This window comes from Phyllobates terribilis, unplaced genomic scaffold, assembly GCF_046119375.1.
Source record: "Phyllobates terribilis strain yellow unplaced genomic scaffold, ASM4611937v1 Scaffold_9__5_contigs__length_417890890, whole genome shotgun sequence".
Taxonomy (NCBI): Eukaryota; Metazoa; Chordata; class Amphibia; order Anura; family Dendrobatidae; genus Phyllobates; species Phyllobates terribilis.
Window position 1 is genome coordinate 335780298 of NW_027362769.1, and position 23651 is coordinate 335803948.

General features: G+C 43.6%; 1 protein-coding gene across 3 annotated transcripts in view; it reads left to right on the plus strand.

Moving 5' to 3' along the window:
* The first annotated feature begins 214 nt into the window (after nucleotides 1-214).
* Nucleotides 215-23651, plus strand: part of TRRAP (transformation/transcription domain associated protein) — a 141165-nt gene continuing 117728 nt past the window's right edge. For all 3 annotated transcript variants that reach the window (XM_073648014.1, XM_073648015.1, XM_073648016.1), the window contains exons 1-16: nucleotides 215-345; nucleotides 8609-8764; nucleotides 8881-8930; nucleotides 9891-10001; nucleotides 10655-10759; nucleotides 10846-10929; nucleotides 11388-11444; nucleotides 13835-13960; nucleotides 14181-14258; nucleotides 16576-16664; nucleotides 17927-18023; nucleotides 18097-18235; nucleotides 19554-19632; nucleotides 20381-20615; nucleotides 20791-21109; nucleotides 23379-23476. In XM_073648014.1, coding sequence (XP_073504115.1) covers nucleotides 8665-8764; nucleotides 8881-8930; nucleotides 9891-10001; nucleotides 10655-10759; nucleotides 10846-10929; nucleotides 11388-11444; nucleotides 13835-13960; nucleotides 14181-14258; nucleotides 16576-16664; nucleotides 17927-18023; nucleotides 18097-18235; nucleotides 19554-19632; nucleotides 20381-20615; nucleotides 20791-21109; nucleotides 23379-23476 — 1767 coding nt within the window. In that variant the 5' untranslated portion in view covers nucleotides 215-345; nucleotides 8609-8664. The remainder of the gene's footprint in view (nucleotides 346-8608; nucleotides 8765-8880; nucleotides 8931-9890; nucleotides 10002-10654; nucleotides 10760-10845; nucleotides 10930-11387; nucleotides 11445-13834; nucleotides 13961-14180; nucleotides 14259-16575; nucleotides 16665-17926; nucleotides 18024-18096; nucleotides 18236-19553; nucleotides 19633-20380; nucleotides 20616-20790; nucleotides 21110-23378; nucleotides 23477-23651) is intronic.

The following is a 23651-nucleotide window of genomic DNA, read 5'->3' on the forward strand; positions in this document are numbered from 1 at the left end:
ACCGCCGCAGGCTGATGACGTCATAAGACAATCTATAGTTATGGTCTTATCGAAAGTATCCCTCCGCTAAACAATATAGTCCCTTTCGATGCAAATCGCTTTACTGCAGCAGTTCCTGGTACGAATAACGGAGATGGTGGCGATTTTCATGAGCGATCTGAGTTATTATTGCATTGTAAACGATGAGATTGGAAGTTTTTTTAGTTGGGATGTAGAGAAGAGAGCGCATCACTGGCGCAAAGGCTTCTGGGACGTGTGCTGAGCGGGAGACGGCGGAAGGTTCCAGTGTCCGTGGCTGGTGCTGGGGCGGAATGCCGGGCCGGTAGCTATGCGGTGATCGCCACGGTAAGATTTATGAATGGAGCTGTGTGTGTGTGTGTGTGTGTGTGTGTGTGTGTGTGTGTGTGTGTGTGTGTGTGTGTGTGTGTGGGGAGGCACTGAGATCTGGGGTCCGGTGGTTTTATGGTTCTCGTCATCATATAATGTGGTGATGCTGAGCGGGCGGGCGTGAGGCTGCTCAGTGCTGGGGGGGCTGCAGCACAGTGCTGCTCCTGCCTCACCTGCCCGGCTATAGGGAGCATGCAGATGCCAGTGCCCCGGGCCTCATGACTGGCCTGGATCCCCCTAGTGCACAGTTGTGTACACACCTGGTTGGCAATGGTTGGCGCTTGTATTGGACATAGTGGGAATGTCGTGCAAGAAAAAGAAAATAATGCACGAAACGAGCGCCATCTAAGCCGAATATTAAGCAGTTTTCTAACCTTTGTGATATGTTTTTATTGATATTATTGTGGAAAAAGAATAACATCTGTTACATTTGTCATAGTCCAATATGTGCCCCTATACCTGCCAGTAATGTATTCTCGCTATATACTGCGTGGTGTGCACCGTTAAAGGGGTATTCCCAGCTCCAAGATCCCATCCCAATATGTAGTAGGTGTAATAATAATAAAATTAGCAAACACCTCCAATTAGAAATGTAGTATAGTTCTTCTGATTAGCTATATCGCTTACCCCATGTGCAGGGTCCCATGGTTACGACCACTAACAACTGACTGAGTGGTCGTCACCATGCCTATCTAAGCTACTGTAATGCCCTGCACATGGGGTAAGTGATATAGCGAATCAGAAGAACTGTACTACATTTCTAATTGGAGGTATTTGCTAATAATATTATTATTATTATTACACCTACTACATATTGAGATGGGAATACCCCTTTTAAAGAGAACCTGTCATTAGATTCATGCTGTCTGAACTACGAGCAGCATAAGTGTAGGTATATTTTACTCTAAAATGCTGAGAAAATAAAGTTTGACTCCACCCCTCTTCAAATGATTAACAGGTCTCCCTATGTACACACGAGAGACCTGTTAATCACCTGGATCAGGCTGAGGGTCGTATGTCTCAAGCGGCTTTTCGAACAAAGGGGGCGATTCGTCAAAGTTTTGTCGCAAATCGTGATTACTAAAAAAAAAAAAAATTGTGACTTTGCGCGTCCTTTTGCCATTTTCACCCAGCTGTGAAAAAGTAGGGTGGGATGGGGACCTGGCGGCCCCCCGCTCATCAAAATTCATGACTTGTAGCGGTCACTTCACCAGAAATCTTACTCCAGCAGGAACTGGGGTAAGATTTGCAGCGATGCGAACACCACTACGCTCCTCGCCTGATTTATTAATGAATCGTGAGCATTTGCTTCAACGCGCTCCCTCATCAATATCTCCGAGAAAATGGCTGGTCTTGATGAATCCAGGCGTTTTAGAATAAAACGAAACCTGGTTGCGATCTCGGAGCCGGTGTCTCATTCATGCTGCCCTTGGTTCAAGCAGTATGAATCTAATGACCGGTGGTGCACTAATAGAGTTCTACCTCTTATAGTAGATCCAAAGAACGAGGCGCTCTGTGGTTAGATTGAGCTGATAATTATTAGAAATCTAATAGCCAACGTTTTGGTCAATAACTTAGACCTCTTTCCGATACATGGGTTGCGCGTCTTTAGGCTCCTCTCCTAAACGTAATCTGTGTAACAGAAGAAGGTCTAAGTTATTGACTGAAACTTTGGATATTGGATTGCTAATAATTATCACCCCAGTCTGACTACTGAGAGCATCGTCCTTCTCATCCCCTTTAAAATAAGTGGTCATCTGCTGTTTAATATATGCTGGGGGTCGCAGTATCACATCTGCCTCTAAGCAGCGCGCCAAGGAAAAGAACAATCTGAGCGGTGCGGCTTTTACATCCTCTTTGTCAATTTGTAATGTAGATTTCACTCTGCAATGCAATGGGGGGAAAACTACAGAACATCTGCATTGAAATCCACATATTAATGCTGATCTTGCACACTTCCGCAGCAAAATTTGTTTAGGAAAATTAGTGTGTCTAACTACCCTCAAGAAAGCAATAAAAAAATATCGCTGTCTGCGTCCTGTGTGTGATTCCATTGGTCTCAATGTAAAACTATATATTACAACGTCTCTTGGCAAAATCCCTGCAGCGATCATTTGAAGGGGGTCCTCTGCTATGTATGTAGGGGTGCACACTGGAGTCATGTGTCAGGGTTTGTTGCCCATTGCTATGATCAGTCCATGGGAACAATGTGTTCTTTGTGCCAGGAAAGGGATCCAATGCCGTTAGCGGGGGATACGTTTTGCTCTGATGGGATCCAGTTCCTTTTTAGGGGGCCAGCACAGACACCTTGTAGCTGAACCCTAAGGACTCGTTCAGAAATTTGTAACACAGTTTATCAATAGAATAGAAGTGAAGTAAAAAATCTTTTTATTCTGCCAAATACAGTGCAACGTTTCGACAATACCAGACATTATCAAGACTGGTATTGTTGAAACGTTGCACTGTATTTGGCAGAATAAAAAGTTTTTTATTTTTTTTTACTTCATTCAAGTTTGGATGCCATCCTTCTATTCTACCGATGATTAATTTATCCAAGTGAGCTCCTTAGAGATGGGGACGCTGCATTCGTGTGGGTATGGTGACCTGGTTCCTGGAAGTGCTTATAGAGTCCTGCTTTTAACTTTCTACTTTCAGTTATCTGTAACGTAGTGGCCAGCTTGGCACATGGCATTTCTTATCTCATTCACATGGTGTGAAAGATATCTGTTGCATAAATTGACAAGAGCTACCAGTTTTAAGATTCAAAGCGGGTCAATTTATGCTGCAGATGTTAGTGTGAATATCCCCATTTGCAATGGTTGTTGGAGATGATTTTCGCAGCGGTAAATAGTGGTAGATATTCTACATGGGAACGCAGCCTACAGCAGAGAATTGTGCAGCTAAATGGGGGCCTGAAAAGCCATGCTCCTTATGCTGAGACCACCCATTACCCTGGTCAGATGAATGGCATGGATTTTCCAGTCATAAAAGTTTCTGCAACAGATCTGCCATGTCTGCACATAGCCCAAGGTTCATGCTCATAATACGTTCTGGTGTTGCTGATATTTGCTGCGTCCTGGCAGATCTGACGTCCTCAGCACCTCTCTCCATCCTGTGTGGCCTCGGACGACCCTTTGAAATGGGTGTAATACCATTAATTGTTGAGTGTGTGTAAAAGGGGCTACCTGGTTTACCTCCCAGCTGGGCACATCCCAGAAATCAGTCACTTGCTGCCCGAGTTATCACGTTGATTTTCATAGATCGGACTGTCCTCTGGGTGATGACTTATTCAGGTTCCTACAGAGCAGGGCTTGTATTGGAAGCCAAAGCCAAAATGACCCATTTTGTTGTAATATATAGACGGCTTGTAATGCATTTCTTTGTTTCCTTCTGGATTATGATGATGGACTTTAATTTGTGGCCATTTCGTGACATTGTACGCCGCATACAGTATCCTAGGACTGAGTCAGCATTTGTGATCAGTAGGGGTCCGGCTGCTGCCCCCTTTAGTTCTCGTCTCTAAGGGTACGTACACACGGTCAGGAATGGCTGCGGTTTGGACGCGGCGTGCGCTGCGCCCAATCCGCAGCGGCCAGATGTTACAGCATAGTGGATGGGATTTCAAGAAATCCCATGCCCACTATGCGTCCGTGCTCCTACACCTCACCCGAGGACTCGCGGTGCGTCTTTCCAGTCCGCGGCATGTCTATTTCTCGTCTCCGCAAGAGAAATTCTATCAGTGCAATGTAGAGGATGCGATGAATCCGCATGGTTCAATGAACACATGCGGATTCACCTGCATTCAGCGCTTTGGACGCAGCATAAAGTATGCTACGCTCAAAGCGCTGCCAAAAAGGATCGTCTGCACATACCCTAATTCTCAGAGACCATTTACTGCCTAAAGCCCAACTCAGATTGCTGAGTTTTTGCCTCATGCTGATAGTTTAGTGCATAAAAAAATAACCTGGTTCAACTTCCACAGATTTTAGCAGCAAAACCTGATCCCTCCGTTTTTTGCAGAATTTTTTGCACTTTCCCCATTGCTTTCAGTGGGTGAAAAATGCTGAAAGAAGTGACATGCTGTATTTTGCAAAAACGCTCTATGACAAAACAGTCAGGAAATAAAAAGCAAGCTGTGTGCATGAGATTTCTGAAATCTCTGACTTTGCTGGTACTGTAAAACGCTGCTGAACATTTGCATAAAAAAAAAGCAGCAAACAAAAAAAATGCTACAAAAACGCAACGTGTGCACATGTTGAGTATTTGGATGCAGAAATTTCTGCACCAGTTCTGCATCTCTTGGCAGGAAAACGCACCGTAAAATACGCATGTTTTTGTAATGTTTTTCAGGCGTTTTTAATTTTTCTTTTCTGTTGCATTCGTTTTTTCACCTGTGTTTTTAGACAGCAGAGAATGCTATTAGATATATAGATTAGATTTATTTATTATTTATTTTACTCACTTATATAGCGCCATTAATTCCACAGCACTTTACAGATATTATCACTGTCCCCATTGGGGCTCACAATCTACATTCCCTATCAGTATGTCTTTGGAGTGTGGGAGGAAACCGGAGAACCCAGAGGAAACCCACGCAAACATGGGGAGAACATACAAACTCCTTGCTGATGTCTTCATTGGTGGGATTTGAACCCAGGACCCCAGCGCTGCAATGCTAACCACTGACCCATCTCCCCCTGACCTAATATAAAATTGCACCCTTTAGTGGCTTTCATATGGAGCTTCTTGAAAAGCTTTGTATGAAGCAAATAAATAAATGAAAGAAAACGAGGTGCAGTCCCCCCATTTTTGATAACCAGCCAAGGTAAAGCAGACAGCTGTGGGCTTATATTATCAGGCTGGAAAGGTCCCTGGTTATTGGGCCTTTCCCAGCTTAAAAATACCCGCCCGCAGCCGCCCCAGAAGTGGCGCATTGCATGAGATGCGCCACTTCTGGGGTCATACCCCAGGTATTGTAACCGCTGTATTTATGATTACTGCCGTAGTGAATGGTGTAATCAGACAATAGCAGTGACATCTAGCAATCTATGACTGTGGGACTTGTCCTGGCCAAAGCCTTAACTGGACATCCCCTTTAAGTCTATTTCTGGTGATAGTTTAAAAAAAAAAAACAGTGGATGACAGATTTTCTTTCGATGACATGGAAGCCACGGGGGCTCCTCTGCTGACTGACTGACTTGCCATCTATACCAGTTTGTTAGAGGCCCACTTGTGTATAAAAACCCAGTGTAGACGTAAACCTGGCAGTGTGACCCTTGGCAACCAATCACATTCCAGCTCTCAGTCATCTTAAGCAGGTTTGAAAATGTAAGCTGTGATCTGATTGGTTGCTATGGGCACCTGCTGCGGCCTGCTTTGTGTGTGAGGCCTAGCTCGCAGTTGTTAACCGTAAGTCGCCATTTCTATGTGCTGATGATGTAACGATGATTAGCGGTAGCATTTTCGTAACATACAACTCCCTAAACTATTCAATTGCTGGTGTTTTTTCCCTGAAAAATATAAATTACTTTTATTTGCAGATCGGGGGGCAACTTTTAATAAAAAGCGATTTATTTAAAAAAATTATTCAAATATCTAAGAAAATGTTATGCGTTTAAGATAAAAATGGCTACTTTCTTACTAAATTAGCACCACATCTGTCCAATGGTTGTGTGTGGTGTTCAATTTAATGGAGCTGAGCTGCAATACCAGACAAAGCCTGTGTACAGATGTGGCGCTGTGTTTGGAAGAAAGAAGCCATGTTTTTCTAATCCTGGACAACTCCTTTAAGCCTAGTGAAGTGCACTCTCTTAGCCCATTAGTGACCTTTGCCTTACATGTATGGTCGGTGTGCACATTACTGTATGGTGCACGCTCAGGTGATGGCTGTGTTATACTGCTGGCATCTGAGTGTAACAGAGTAACCGCATAGATGCCACAAATAAGAGAGGTAATGGCTCTTTGAATTTAGCGACTGAAGATCATTTTTTTTTTTTATAGAGGGGTTGTCTTGTTAAAAGTGTAAAATTGCGACGAACTGGGAAATTTTAATTTTGATACTTATTAAAAATCCTATTTTTGATTCTGTAGCGTATTGTTAGTTGCTTAAAGGGAAGTTGCCGCATTTTTTCATTATGTCAAATAAATTAAATTGTTAAATTCCTTAATGTTATAACATATTTTCAAGTGCCCAGTATTTATAGTTTATTTTTTATTAATTCGTTTTGCAGCTACTGGGGGCTGCCATCTTGCTTTTCAGGAGTGTAAGAGTTACTACACTACACTCACACTCCTTCAAATATGGCAGGACCCTATCTGTAACATTGTAGCCACATTAGCTGTGAACTGGGCAGGCAGAAATGGTCAGGAAAATTTCTGCTTCATTTCTGCATCCTGGGCACATAGCCTTAGGCTATGTGCCCACGATGCAGAAATGAAGCAGAAAATTTCTGCAGCATTTCTGCATCTCCCTGGCAGAAAAAACGCATGCAGATTGTACATGCGTTTTTCCTGCGAAATACATGCGGATTCACATGCGTTTCCGCATGCGGATTGACAAGTGCTTTCAAAGCGATTTTATCATCACTTTGAAGTGCTTGACAACTAGGTCACACTATATATGGCTATGTGCCTACGATGCAGAAATGCTCAGGATTTTTTCCTGAGCTTTTCTGCATCTCCCTGGCAGAAAAAAACGCATGCGGATTGTACATGCGGATTGTACATGCGTTTTCATGCCAGGGACATGCGGATGTGAAGCGTTATTCACTGACATTTCCGCATGCGGATTGACAAGCGCTTTCCAAGCGATTAGCATCACTTGGAAAGTGCTTGTGACAACTAGGTCACACTATATAAATCCATGCAAACGGCATGGATTTATATAGTGTGACCCGAGAGAGTGGTTAAAAATAAAAAAATAAATATATACTTACCTTCCGATGGCCCGCGCTGGCTTGTTTCGCTCGGTCCCGGCTGCCGGCAGCAGTGGATTGAAAGACCTGCCGACGTCAGTGTCGCGTGACCCGTCACATGACTATGATGTCAGCGCAGGTCCTTCAATCCACTGCAAAGTGCCGGGAAGCAAGTAGGAGCGCTGCGCGGGCCTCCGGAAGGTAAATATACATTTATTTTTTATTTTACTCTTTTTTTTCAGATTTTTTAATGGTACCTGGGTGTGGATGAGACTCTCCTCTCATCTACACCCGGGTACCATCCGCACATTAGAACGCTTGGATTACGCATCTACATATACAGTGATGCTTAATCCATGCGATCTAATGCAAGTCAATGGCGGCGAAGACGCAGCGCTTCCGCAAAATAATTGGTAGTGGTGCGTTTTTTTCCGCAATGATAATCCGCAGCGGAAATTTCCGCAGCATGTGCACAGCACATGCGGATTATCATTGGGGAACATTGCTGCCCTTCTACCATGCAAAAATGCTGCAGAAACGCATTAAAAACGCATTGTGGGCACACAGCCTAAATCCATGCAAACAGCATGGATTTATATAGTGTGACCTTTAGAATGGTTAAAAATAAAAAAAATAAACCTTGATACTTACTTTCTGATCGCCCGGGGTGTGCTGCTGCCCTCGTTCCTGGCTGCCGGGATATTGCGATGCCCTGTACTGAAGGACCTACCGTCACATGACTGTGACGTCACCGCAGGTCCTACAGTCCAACGCGATGTGCCGGCAAAGGAGAAGGAGCGCAGCTCGGGCCGCTAGAAGGTGAATATAATCTTTATTTTTTATTTTATTCTTTTTTTTGCAGTTTCTATTGTACCTGGGTGTAGATGAGAGTCTCCTGTCCTCCACACCCGGGTACCATCCGCACATTAGAACGCGCCAATTACGCAAGTACAGATGCAGTCTTGCGGAATTGGCGCGTTCTACTGCAAGTCAATGGCGGCGAAAACGCAGCGCTTCCGCAAAATTAATGGACATGCTGCGGATTTTTGAGCGCAGCATAAACGCTGGTCTCACTCCGTGCAGCGCTGAGGCTGTACAGTGAGGGGACATGGAGTCGGGGGGATGTATCTTACGCGCGGCTATGAGTTTGTGTATGCAGTGTGTGCACACCAATGATAATTTGAGGGCGATTTATCAAGAAAGTGGTCAGATGTCTGATGAAGTCGATGATGCAAGATGTGTTGCAAGATATGTCTATGTTGCTGATTCTTCCCAACCGCTCATTTAATCTCGTCTTCCTCTGATAGGTGGGACGACTCCATTATTCTACCCGTGTTGCTAAAGAGAACGAAAAGAAGAAAAAATGGCGTTTGTCCCTCCGTCGGGGCCCACCGTGGTGGACCAGACGACGCTGATGAAGAAATACCTCCAGTTTGTGGCTGCCCTTACAGATGTCAACACGCGTATGTGTCCCAAGAGTAACCTGTGCCTCCCACTGTGTAGGGGTTGGGGTGTTACATGATACCCATACTTAATTTTTTTTTTCTCAATTTTTCTTCTTTTTTCTGAATATTCTTAGCCGATGAGACCAAGCTGAAAATGATGCAGGAAGTCAGCGAAAACTTTGAGGTAAGTGACAGTCCAAGGACACTTTGATCTGAAGTTTATAGCTGATCATAGACCTTTTATATTTTACCTCCAAGGGGTTAGTTTGCTATTCTCTTGTAGCATGTAAATTGTAATGGGGTCTTGTAGCATGGAGTCATGGAGATTGTAATGGGGTCTTGTAGCATGGAGTCATGGAGATTGTAATGGGGTCTTGTAGCGTGGAGTCATGGAGATTGTAATGGGGTCTTGTAGCGTGGAGTCATGGAGATTGTAATGGCGTCTTGTAGCGTGGAGTCATGGAGATTGTAATGGCGTCTTGTAGCGTGGAGTCATGGAGATTGTAATGGCGTCTTGTAGCGTGGAGTCATGGAGATTGTAATGGCGTCTTGTAGCGTGGAGTCATGGAGATTGTAATGGGGTCTTGTAGCGTGGAGTCATGGAGATTGTAATGGGGTCTTGTAGCGTGGAGTCATGGAGATTGTAATGGGGTCTTGTAGCGTGGAGTCATGGAGATTGTAATGGGGTCTTGTAGCATGGAGTCATGGAGATTGTAATGGGGTCTTGTAGCATGGAGTCATGGAGATTGTAATGGCGTCTTGTAGCGTGGAGTCATGGAGATTGTAATGGCGTCTTGTAGCGTGGAGTCATGGAGATTGTAATGGCGTCTTGTAGCGTGGAGTCATGGAGATTGTAATGGGGTCTTGTAGCGTGGAGTCATGGAGATTGTAATGGGGTCTTGTAGCGTGGAGTCATGGAGATTGTAATGGGGTCTTGTAGCATGGAGTCATGGAGATTGTAATGGGGTCTTGTAGCGTGGAGTCATGGAGATTGTAATGGCGTCTTGTAGCGTGGAGTCATGGAGATTGTAATGGCGTCTTGTAGCGTGGAGTCATGGAGATTGTAATGGCGTCTTGTAGCGTGGAGTCATGGAGATTGTAATGGCGTCGTGGTTAAATATTTTTCTTTCTTTATTTTTTTTAGAACGTCACCACTTCCGCTCAATATTCCACCTTCCTGGAGCACATCATCCCAAGGTTTCTTACTTTCCTACAAGATGGGGAAGTTCAGTTCCTCCAGGAGAAACCAGCACAGGTATGTATACCTATTACCAGGCACCACTGCTGGTAGAGATTGCGGTTCCCTCTCCATGGCTGAGCCAGTGCTAGAATATTACATGTAAATGAATAGAATTGCAAAATGATGAGAGTATCAGTCTTGAGCCCAGACGATGTGATATGTGTGTTGGGTTGTATGAGCAGTGTGTGTAATGTATGTATATGTGTGTGTGTGTGTGTGTGTGTATATGTGTATGTATATGTTAATAAACTCACATTGGGCACTGAGAGTAAAACTGATAAGATCTGACTACAGGAATGATGAAGTTATCAGGCTTGAGCCCCCAAGATGTGATGCCGCATGGATGCGTGGAGTGATTTAGTGCGCATGTATGGATGGATGTACCTCACATCGGGCGCTGAGAGTAAAACTGATAAGATCTGATTGCAGATACTGTCCTTTTAGGACTATCCAGCGTCGATGTCCCGCAGCCATCTTGGTGTTGGTATGCACAAGCATGCACATCCAACATTGTCTTCCCCCTTAGACCGGGCCAGATATTATTCCAATTCTGCCTGACTATATCTATGCCAAGCAAAGAAAATGTTTTGCGATCTTATATTGGTTTAGAATATACTAAAAAGTTTTTTTGGATTTTCATAGAAGAATTTTTTTTATTTTTCTTCCAGCAACTGCGAAAATTGGTCCTAGAAATCATCCACCGGATCCCCACCAATGAACACCTGCGGCCGCACACCAAAAATATCCTGTCTGTGATGTTCCGCTTCCTGGAGGTAGGGGGCAGCAGTGACGTTTTCATGCGGTCTGTGTGACGTCGTGCTCAGGACGTCGTGTCACATAATGTATACGTTCCTTCTAGACTGAGAACGAGGAGAACGTCCTGATCTGCTTAAGAATCATCATAGAGCTACACAAGCAGTTCAGACCGCCCATCACTCAAGAAGTACGTTGACTTTCCTTATTGTTCATTCCTGTTAAGGTTCTTGCTTTAAAGGGGATGTCCGGGACTTTAACATTGATGACCTATACCAATGATAGACCATCAGTGTTACAGTCCCCTCTAAATCAAGCTCCTGCCTCAAACTGTTTTGAAACTACAACTCCCAGCATGCCTTGTGTTGCAGCTTTATAATAACAGATTTTACATCTTACTAAGAGAGTATTGCCTTCTTTGCAATGAAATGGATTCAGGCTTAGAAAACCATGGCTGCTTTTTGTTAAACAATAGCGCCACCCCCTGTCTACAGCCTGCCGTGTGTATTGCAGCTTGGTCCCATTGATTTCAATGAAGCTGAGCTGAAGTATGGGACGCAACACATAGGCAGGTGCGGTGTTGTTTCTAGAAGAAAGCGGCCATGCTTTTAAGCAGATTGCATTAATTTTTGTTTTTATTCTCTGTAGATTCATCATTTTCTTGACTTTGTGAGACAGATTTATAAAGAGCTTCCTAAGGTTGTGGTAAGTAATTTTCATTTTCCTAAGGTTTTTTTTTTTGCTGACTTGCTTGGTTTTGAGCTTAGGCAGCTACAGTGTTACGCTATGAGGAGGGTACTTCAAAGTGGCATATGTCAGAAAGTTTTTAAGGTGTTGCCCTTCTTTGGGGACGGATTTATTTATTTATTTTTGTAATAACTGCATGTATTTGGGTTTATACAAAAATGGATTTAAATGGGTTTAATTAAAAATGTTGCACCGTTTGCCTTCTTTAGCTTCTGTGTAGCACCGTCTAATGCTGCAGAATAAGTTAAAGGGGTACTCCCACCTACAAGATCCTTTCCCAATATGTATTAAGTGTAGAAATAATAATATGAGCAAATACCTCCAATTAGAAATGTATTATAGTTCTTCTGATAACCTATGTCACTTACCCCATGTGCAGGGCATTGCAGTAGCTTAGGTATCCATGGTTATGACCACTAACAACTAACTGTCACTATATGAGTGGACATAACCATGGATACCTAAGCTACTTCAATGCCCTGCACATGGGGTAAGCGACATAGCGAATCAGAAGAACTTTACTACATTTCTAATTGGAGGTATTTGCTAATATTACTGATATTACACCTACTACATATTGGGATTGGATCTTGGAGATGAGAATACCCCTTTTAACTCAGAATCTGTCAGTAAGCTTGTCCTGACTGTCAGGAGCATTTTGCCTGTCTTTTCTAATTTATGACCAGATCAAAGTTGAACGTGCAGGGAAACCAAGCCTGTAAAAGCCAAACGGTGTAATATTTTTTTAATAAAACCCAATTTCAAAAATGATTTTAGCCCAAAATAAATGCTTTTAAATACAAAAAAAAGAAAAAAAAATTGTACCCAAAGGTGAAAACCCCTTTTTTTAAAAAAAATAAATAAATAAATAAATATGTATGTATATACTTATTTATATATTTTTTTCTGTCTTGTTTTGTGGTCCTTGCATATTAATATGAAATATTGCAGTTTTCTCATGTGCTGACACCTAGTGGCCAAATAGCCTTCACTGCAAGTTGTCAAAAAAAGCATGTTGTTTTACAGCCTACAGTAAAGGATGGAATTATGTCCAATGCGCTTTCTTATGTTGCAAAGAAACATCAGGGCAGCAGGTAGATGACATTTGATTGTCAACGCTGGCGATATTGTGGCATACAGGGTACTTGGCCGCCTTTTAAAGTGAACATACAGCATAGATAGCAGTCAGCCCAGCACTCCCCTTACACATGCACCGTTCATACCTGTGTTCTTAGTAGGAAGAAGGGAGTAAGCCGCTGCCATACCCTTCTGCATTACTGATCTATTCTACAATGTCTTTCCTGGGTCTGCTTTACAGATCTGTCTGTCCGTCTCAGACGCCGCACTACAGATTTATTCTCTGCTAGAACCATTGCTTGCTGAATAATATACAGTTTTCTCCTCGGCACTGTTTCGGGTCATAGGTTCCTATTGCTTGCTGCTGTAAAAGGTCCAGGCAAGCGGCAATGCTATGTGAGCGGACCCTTAGGTTCCCTTTAATTCCATGTTGTAAATTACAGTAAAGATTTGCCTATCAGGTTGGATAATGATTAGTGATGAGCGAGTAGGTTTTGTTAACTCTTTCGGCGAGTATGCTCGGGCGAGCACCGAGTATTTACAGCGTGCTCGGTGATATGTTTGAATCGCTCCCGTGTGCATGATTTGCAACTGTTTGACAGCTTTAATACATGGGAGGAATGTGTAAGAAGCAGACATTCCTCCCATGTAATAAAGCTGTCAAACAGTTGCAAATCATGCACACGGGAGCGATTCAACCAGATCACCGAGCAGCTGTAAATACTTGGAGCTCGGCCCGAGCATACTCGCTGAAAGGGTTAACAAAACCTACTCGCTCATCACTAGTAATGATATTTATCTGTTGGTATAGGGTTAATAGCATCAGGAAGATTCTTGGCCGCCATAGTGAAAGTGCAGCTCTTTGGAGAAAATAATCCTTATTCTTGCTGGGAGCCGGCGGCTTTCAGTCATGCCAGATTGTCAGCTCAGCTGCAGTCACCGCTCACATCACTGGGGGCAGCCGCTGTAAGCACGCCTGGCACTGACTGCCGCCGCTGACTATGCAGTTCATCAGTGCCCAGCGAGCTATCAAAGTGCCGTGATAGGTGTCTGTTGCCGCACCGCACAACTTTTTGACTGAAAGCCGGTGGCTTCCGGGAAGAATTAGTTCATTTTTTTCCAGGTGCCGCACTTTCAGTACTGCGGCCGAGCACTTTCCTAGCACAATTAACCTGCAGATGTAGGGTTATCGGACGTGCAGGTTCCCTTTAAAGGCAGATTAGATAAATCTAAGGCGTCTTGGTTCTGAACTTGTCTTCTTTTCATCCCAGAACCGCTACTTTGAGAATCCTCCAGTGATCGCAGAAAACACTGTTCCTACTCCAGAAATGGTCGGCATGATTTCCACCATTGTTGTCAAAGTAAATCCAGAGAGAGAAGACAGCGAGACCAGGACGGTAAGCATGGCCGCCTCCGGGACATCCTCTGCTTCCCGATATACAGGAAAATAGTGGAAGATTGGTCATTCTAAGCCCCATCTCAGATCGACAGGACCGCAATTGTCCTCTTGTGGCCCCCACATTACAGAATATTGCTTTTCCTTTGCTGGGACCCTGGTGTTTATTATTCCATCGCTCGGCATTGCTGTAATCATGGCTGTATGTTTTCTCCTTGCAGCATACCATCATCCCCAAGGGCTCCCTCTCCCTAAAGGTGCTGGCCGAGCTGCCGATAATAGTTGTACTGATGTACCAGGTAAGACCCACCCTCCAAGAGCTGTGAGCAGGATTCCTTGTTTATGATGTGGATGTTTAAAGGGAATATGTCAGCAGTTTTGATATGGAATCCGAGAGCAGCATGATGTAGGGGCGGAGACCCTGATTCCAGAGATGTATCACTTACTGGGCTGCTTGCTGTCATTTTGATACAATCCCTGTTTTCTCTGCTGCAGATCTAGCAGTGCTCAGAATGCTGAGCTCTGTATAACCCCGCCCACCCCTTTGATTGGCTGCTTTCTGTCTACACTGTATATTGATGAAAGTCTGCCACTCAGTGGTGGGGGCGGGGTTACACAGAACAGCAGGACAAGGTGGCACGAGACACCTAGTCCTGTAGTGATAATCTCCTGCAGATAAAACACTCATTTTATTGAAACAGCAACACAGCGTAGTAAGTGACACATTACTGGAATCAGGGCCTCAGCCCTTACATCAGGCTGCTCTCAGATTACATAACAAAAAGCTGCTGACAGATTCCCTTTAAAGGAAAATAGACATGTAACAGGGGTCCTGACACTAGGGTATCCTATATGATTACACAGACGTGTGACAGGATCCCTGACGCTAGGGTATCCTATATGATTACACAGACGTGTGACAGGATCCCTGACGCTAGGATATCCTATATGATTACACAGATGTGTGACAGAGGTCCTGACGCTAGGATATCCTAAATGATTACACAGATGTGTGACAGAGGTCCTGACGCTAGGGTGTCCTATATGATTACACAGACGTGTGACAGAGGTCCTGACGCTAGGGTGTCCTATATGATTACACAGACGTGTGACAGAGGTCCTGATGCTAGGGTGTCCTATATGATTACACAGATGTGTGACAGGGGTCCTGACGCTAGGGTGTCCTATATGATTACCCAGATGTGTGACAGGGGTCCTGACGCTAGGGTGTCCTATATGATAACACAGATGTGTGACAGGGGTCCTGACGCTAGGGTGTCCTATATGGTTACACAGACTTGTGACGGGTCCTGACGCTAAGTTATCCTATATGGTTACACAGACTTGTGACGGGTCCTGACGCTAGGTTATCCTATATGATTACACAGACGTGTGACGGGTCCTGACGCTAGGGTATCCTATATGATTACACAGACGCATGACAGAGGTCCTGGCGCTAGGGTGTCGCACATGATTACCCAGATGTGTGACAGGGGTCCTGACGCTAGGATATCCTATATGATTACACAGATGTGTGACAGAGGTCCGGACGCTAGGATATCCTATATGATTACACAGACGTGTGACAGAGGTCCTGACACTACTGTGTCCTATATGGTTACACAGACGTGTGACAGGGGTCCTGACACTACTGTGTCCTATATGATTACACAGATGAATGACAGGGGTCCTGACACTAGGGTGTCTTATATGAATACAGAGACGTGTGACAGGGGTCCTGACGCTAGGGTATCCTATATGATTACACAGATGTGTGACAGGGGTCCTGACACTACTGTGTCCTATATGATTACACAGATGAATGACAGGGGTCCTGACACTAGGGTGTCTTATATGAATACAGAGACGTGTGACTGGGGTCCTGACGCTAGGGTGTCCTATATGATTACACAGATGTGTGACAGGGGTCCTGACGCTAGGGTATCCTATATGATTACACAGACGTGACAGGGGTCCTGACACTAGGGTGTCCTATATGATTACACAGACGTGACAGGGGTCCTGACACTAGGGTATCCTATATGATTACACATACGTGTGACAGGGGTCCTGACACTAGGGTATCCTATATGATTACACAGATGTGTGACAGGGGTCCTGACGCTAGGGTATCCTATATGATTACACATACGTGTGACAGGGGTCCTGACGCTACTGTGTCCTATATGATTACAAAGGACATTTGGAAATCCATGTTCTCTTGCAAAACAGTTCTTTGGGTCATAATGGGTTCAGGGCAGGGACACCCCTCTATAAGGTCCATATTATCTTGAGCCATTTTAAAGGGGTTTTCCCATCTCCTAAAGTGAATGCATAATGTTAGTATGTCCCATTGCTTTATGATCAGTGGGGGTCCGACATCTAGGATCCCCACCGTCCTAAGACTGAAGGTCACACTGGTTTATGGCGGCCGCCACTTCTCCCCGCACAGTCGGATGGACGAGGACAGGGAATGTCTCGAATGTCAGAAAACCCCCCCCCACAGGTCTTAAAGGGATAGAATATTATAACAATGTGGATTTGCTTTATGAGATGGAAAACCCCTTGTAACAATGTTAGTGTACAATATGCTTTAATTAATTTTTTTTTCTGCAGCTTTACAAATTAAACATTCACAACATGGTGTCTGAATTTGTCCCATTGATCATGAACACAATCGTCACCCAGGTCTCTACCAACGCCAGGTACGTATGACACTTTTCATGCAGGTCTGCCAAAATTGGGTTGTGACCCCATTCTGCATGATATAGCCCCCTGACATATTGCTGGCTTTTCCAGGCTTATTATATCTACTATAATTAGTGGCTGTGTCCCCATCTAGCTGTTAAGCTCCTGTTCACTTTAATAGGAGCTGAAAAGCATAGACTGATCACTGTACAGTGAATGGAGCCATGTTGTTCTGGCTCATGGTTTTCTGTACATCCAACTGTTGCAAGACCTGAAAGCAGTTTATAGATGTGGGCTCCGGACCCCCACACATCCGACGGCTGGATAACCCTTTTGATTTAGTGTAAAAAGTGAAGTCTGATCTAATAAAACATTCCCACTCTTAATATGCTCGCTCTGCTATTACTTGGCAGGCAGCATATTCTGTTGGCACATTGTCCATGCAAAGACCCCTACCGATCGCTAGAAAGGGGGGCTACCAACCTCCTGCTTTCTTCCTCCATGCACAGCTCTACTTAGGAAGCATTTACCTGCACCGGGCTACATTCAATGTCTATGGGTCTGATGCTTCATACTAACTCTTCTGTGGTCATGCAGAGGAATTGTATGGGGGCCCCACTGGTTAAGCCCCCAGCAATCGGACACATTACATATACTCTGGATAGGTGATAATTGTCAATTGGAAGGAAAACTCCTTTAATTCCATATATATGTGCATAGACTTGGGAAAGCTTTGCACAAGCCCATGACCTTATACGCACCTTTCCTCTATATTTCTCCTGTTTTATTTACCCAGTTTTACATTTTTCTGAGAGGATCCTGCTGTTTTCCTTTGAAACTTTTTCTTTGCTATAAAATGGTATTTCCATCTCCAAGATCTTTCCCAATATATAGTAGGTCTAATAACATTAGCAAATACCTACAATTAAAAATGTAGTATAGTTCTTCTGATTAGCTATGTTGCTTACCCCATGTGCAGGGCATTGCAGTAGCTTAGGTATCCATAGTTACGACCACTAACAAGTAACTAACTGTCATTATCTATGTGGTCGCAATCATGGACACCTAAGCTACTGCAATGCCCTGCACATAGGGTAAGCAACATGGATAATCAGGAGAACTATACTACATTTCTAATTTGAGGCATGTGCTAATATTACATCTACTACATATTGGGATAGGATCTTGGAGATGCGAATACCCCTTTTTAAGTATGATAACTAGGTTACTTCATTTTTTATTATTTTTTTATCGTTCCATTGATTGTTTTTGTTTTCAGGCAGCACAAGTTGTACAACAAAGAACTTTATGCCGACTTTATTGCAGCCCAGATCAAAACCTTGTCCTTCTTGGCCTACATCATCCGTATCTATCAGGTAGGTTACTACATTACTAAACCGCTGCTGTCATCAGTCTGTCCTTTATCTTACATTTACCTCTGTTTTATAGGACACGGTGGCGAAACATTCCCAGCAGATGGTGAAAGGCATGCTGCAGCTCCTGACCAACTGCCCACCCGAGACCGCCCATCTCCGGAAGGAGCTGCTCATAGCGGCGAAACATATTCTCAGCACGGACCTAAGAAGCCGTAAGAACCCGATTCATTGCTTTGTGCTGTCTTCCTTCAGGTTTATTAAAGGGAACCTGGCAGCGGATTCATGCTGCCTGATCCACGGGCCGCATGCATCAGACACTGGCTTTATGATTTCAGACATGTATACCTGACTCTGAAAAGCTGCGGTAGTTCAGAAAAAAACAAATTTCATGAGCCGCACAGGAGACTATTCGGACAGTGGCTGTTACCTGCCCACTCCCCTTGAGTGACAGGTCTCTCCTTGTGTGCATATACAGGTCACCCGCCTGTACGACTAGTCTCCCGTGCGGCTCAGTCCCCGACAACTTTTAACCTCTTAGTGACCAGACCGATTTTTTGAAATCTGACCAGTGTCAATTTATGTAACTCTGAAACGCTTCGTCATATCCCATTGATTTTGAGAGAGTTTTTTTTTCGTGACACATGATACTTTATAATAATGGTAAATTTAGGTTGATATGTTTTGCGTTTATTTACAAAAATATCAGAAATTTGACAAAAATGTTTTAAAAATTGCAAATTTTCAAACTTTGAATGACTATCCCTTTAATCCCAATAGTCACACCACACAAAAACATTAATAAATGCCATTTCCCTCATGTCTGCTTTACATCAGCACCATTTATAAAGCGTTGTTTTATTTTGTTAGCATTTTAGAAGGTTTAAAAACGTAGCAGTAATTTTTCATTTTTTCAAGGAAATTTACAAAACGTATTTTTATAGGGACCTGTTCAGTTTTGAAGTGACTTTGGGGGTCCTATATGTTGGAAACCACCCAAAAGTGATACCATTTTAAAAACTGCACCTCAACGTATTTAAAATTGCTTTCAGGTAGTTCATTAACCCTTCTGGTTCTTGTCAGGAAATAATGGAAAGTGGCATGACAAGAATGAAAAAGTTTATTTTTACCACCTAAATTTTGATAACTTCTGAACAGGCCGCTATAGCCGGCAGACTCTAGGGCCGTTATTTGGCCGTTACCTGCCATAGCAAACATCAGGACCACACGATCAATATCGAAGGGTGCCGATGAGGTAAAAGAGGAAGCCCCCACACTGTTAACTATTTAGATTCTGTACTCACTATTGACAGCAGAATCTAAGGGGTTAAATGTCCATGGTCGGTGCCAATACTAATTGTGGCTGATGCAGCTAGTTGACAGCTATAATGTACAGCTGATAACTACAGGATTGTCACCTGTCGGGGGAACGATAGCCTCTTATATCGCAGGTCAGTAAAAAGACGTCTGTTGGTCACTCCAGTGCTTGTCGTCACATCTTACCTATTGATAAATTGTCATTTTGCCTTTCAGAGTTCATCCCCTGCATGGACAAGTTGTTTGATGAATCCATCCTCATTGGCTCTGGGTACACGGCCCGGGAAACTCTCCGGTATGAAGCAGCAAGTTATACGTTGAAATATAAATATTTTTTAAATTCATAAAATTCGCACCAAGATTGGAACGCAGTGCACGGACTGGCCGGCAACTCTACCCACCCGAGCCTGACAGCTGCATAGGAATACATGAAGCTGCCACGCTCGGGTAGGGAGAGCCGCTGGCCAGTCAGTGCACTGTGTTCCGTTCTTGGTCCGATTTATACCTCTGACAGCGCCCTAACACATCCAAATGTCATAAAATTCCTTTACTTTAGCTTTTGATAATCCAAGCATGCTGATAATTATGTTGTTTTGCTACAACATGTGATAATCCAGGATCTGTCAGGTTCTTTTAATACTGTAGAAACAAATCGGTCACAAATCGCCTTTCTTAGGCTGCAAGATTACCATAAATGAGTGATCCTACTATCATCTGACAGTGTAAACTGACTCCCGATCTCCCGATACATGCCCATTAATCGGGTGGAATAATCTTTTGGTTGTCACAAAAGAGCATCGCTCTCAGCAGTGCATCATCGTGTGTGAACAGGACTCGTGCTGCCGAGAACAATGGCAGCCTATGCTCTGGAATAGATCGCTCTGTGTGCATCGTTAACCATGGTCTGCCTGTGTAAACAGGTTATTAAACGACGGATCAGTAAATATTTACTGGTCGGCGGTCGTTTGGCGCTATATAATCTAGTAGTGTAAACCCTCGGTGTTTCGTAAGATTTTAGGTCTGACTTCTTGGCCATTTTGCAGGCCTCTGGCGTACAGCACGTTAGCGGACCTCGTCCACCATGTCCGTCAGCATCTTCCACTGAACGACTTGTCCCTCGCGGTTCAGCTCTTTGCCAAAAACATAGACGACGAGTCCATTCCTAGCAGCATCCAGACTATGTCCTGTAAGCTTCTGCTCAACCTGGTGGATTGCATTCGCTCCAAAAGTGAACAGGAAAATGGCAATGGGCGAGATATACTGATGAGAATGCTGGAGGTAAGGAATACTGTAACCCTTAGGGGGTCTTTACAGCCCTACAGCTGCAGAAACACTGAGGAAAGCAATTATAGGGGTTTGTCGGGGTCAGCAACTTCTCAGGTTCTCAACTTTTCAGTATACTTTTTGTATGCTCTCCTGTTGGTTTTTAACATTTGACTTTGTATTTCTCCAGGTTTTCGTTCTGAAGTTCCACACCATCGCCCGCTACCAGTTATCCGCCATTTTCAAGAAGTGCAAGCCCCAGTCTGAGCTTTGTGCTGCCGATGCCCTCCTAGCTAGTGTTCCTGCCCCAGCGCCAGCCAATGCTTTGCCCACTGCTCCGTCTACCCCCCTCACCCAGGTCCCTCTCCTAGTGTTCGATAAGCAGGGGGAGAAGGACAAGGAAGACAAGCAAACCTTCCAGGTGACCGACTGCCGGAGTCTGGTCAAGACGTTGGTATGCGGCGTGAAGACGATCACCTGGGGAATCACATCTTGTAAAGCACCTGGTGGTAATCTGTCTTTTCTTACATATTCATATGTTATTCAGTAAACACCATAGAAATTACCGATCCCTGGGTGCACTTTTTTTTGTTTTTTAAGTCTTTATTTTTTCATTTTTTTTAACACAATGAAAATATTAACTTTAGCAACCATTAGCATCAATTATAAACATCAGGGTTTGTTTTTTTTAAAAGAATAAGCTGTGCTTTACTTGCCGTCCCTTGGTCCAGCGCTGAGTCGCCCCCGCTGCTCTCGTCTGATATCTGCTACAGTCACATTGATTGACAGATCCTTAGAGCAGCGGTGGAGACTCTGAGCTGGACCCCGGGACAGTGAATGAGGCATGGTTTGAGATAATCATATGTATAATATAATATTTATTACTTTATTATGTATTTAATGTGTATGTATATATGTGTGTGTGTGTATGTATATCTATCTATCTCTTATTATATTTATGGTGTATATATGTGTGTGTGTGTGTGTGTGTGTGTGTATATATATATATATATATATATATATATATATATATATATATATATATATATATATACTACAGACCAAAAGTTTGGACACATCTTCTCATTTACAGATTTTTCTGTATTTTCATGACTTTGAAAATGGTACATTCACACTGAAGGCATCAAAACTATGAATTATCACATGTGGAATTATATACTTAACAAAAAAGTGTGAAACAACTGAAAATATGTCTTATATTCTAGGTTCTTCAAAGTAGCCACCTTTTGCTTTGATGACTGCTTTGCACACTCTTGGCATTCTCTTGATGAGCTTCAAGAGGTAGTCACCGGAAATGGTTTTCACTTCACAGGTGTGCCCTGTCAGGTTTAATAAGTGCGATTTCTTGCCTTATAAATGGGGTTGGGACCATCAGTTGTGTTGTGCAGAAGTCTGGTGGATACACAGCTGATAGTCCTACTGAATAGACTGTTAGAATTTGTATTATGGCAAGAAAAAAGCAGCTAAGTAAAGAAAAACGAGTGGCCATCATTACTTTAAGAAATGAAGGTCAGTCAGTGCGAAAAATTGGGACAACTTTGAAAGTGTCCCCAAGTGAAGTTGCAAAAACCATCAAGCGCTACAAAGAAACTGGCTCACATGAGGACCGCCCCAGGAAAGGAAGAACAAGATTCACCTCTGCTTCTGAGGATAAGTTTATCCGAGTCACCAGTCTCAGAAATCTCAGGTTAACAGCAGCTCAGATTAGAGACCAGGTCAATGCCACACAGAGTTCTAGCAGCAGACACATCTCTACAACAACTGTTAAGAGGAGACTTTGTGCAGCAGGCCTTCATGGTAAAATAGCTGCTAGGAAACCACTGCTAAGGACAGGCAACAAGCAGAAGAGACTTGTTTGGCTAAAGAACACAAGGAATGGACATTAGACCAGTGGAAATCTGTGCTGTGGTCTGATGAGTCCAAATTTGAGATCTTTGGTTCCAACCACCGTGTCTTTGTGCGACGCAGAAAAGGTGAACGGATGGACTCTACATGCCTGGTTCCCACCGTGAAGCATGGAGGAGGAGGTGTGATGGTGTGGGGGTGCTTTGCTGGTGACACTGTTGGGGATTTATTCACAATTGAAGGCATACTGAACCAGCATGGCTACCACAGCATCTTGCAGCGGCATGCTATTCCATCCGGTTTGCTTTTAGTTGGGCCATCATTTATTTTTCAACAGGACAATGACCCCAAACACACCCCCAGGCTGTGTAAGGGCTATTTGACCAAGAAGGAGAGTGATGGGGTGCTACGCCAGATGACCTGGCCTCCACAGTCACCAGACCTGAACCCAATCGAGATGGTTTGGGGTGAGCTGGACCACAGAGTGAAGGCAAAAGGGCCAACAAGTGCTGAGCATCTCTGGGAACTCCTTCAAGATTGTTGGAAGACCATTTCCGGTGACTACCTCTTGAAGCTCATCAAGAGAATGCCAAGAGTGTGCAAAGCAGTCATCAAAGCAAAAGGTGGCTACTTTGAAGAACCTAGAATATAAGACATATTTTCAGTTGTTTCACACTTTTTTGTTAAGTATATAATTCCACATGTGTTAATTCATAGTTTTGATGCCTTCAGTATGAATGTACAATTTTCATAGTCATGAAAATACAGAAAAATCTTTAAATGAGAAGGAGTGTCCAAACTTTTGGTCTGTACTGTGTGTATATATATTTTGCCTGGGAACTGGGATTTTCTGAAAACGGGCAACTTTTTTAAGCTTTGCTCTTCTTTAACTTTTTTTTTTGCATTTCTCAGAGACGCAGTTTGTTCCTAATAAGCAACTGCAACCTAAAGAGACACAGATTTACATTAAGCTTGTGAAGTATGCAATGCAGGCGCTGGACATTTACCAGGTAACCACAGGGCTGCACTATGTCCAGTGTTCACATCTACAACCGTCCTGCCACCTTTACAGCCGTGTTAATGTAATTGTGCGCTATCTATGCAATTAAGCACAAGTTTAATGGCTTCCATAATGTTATTAAAAATACCTATAGAAGTCATAATGTGCGATCCCTTGCTTGGGAC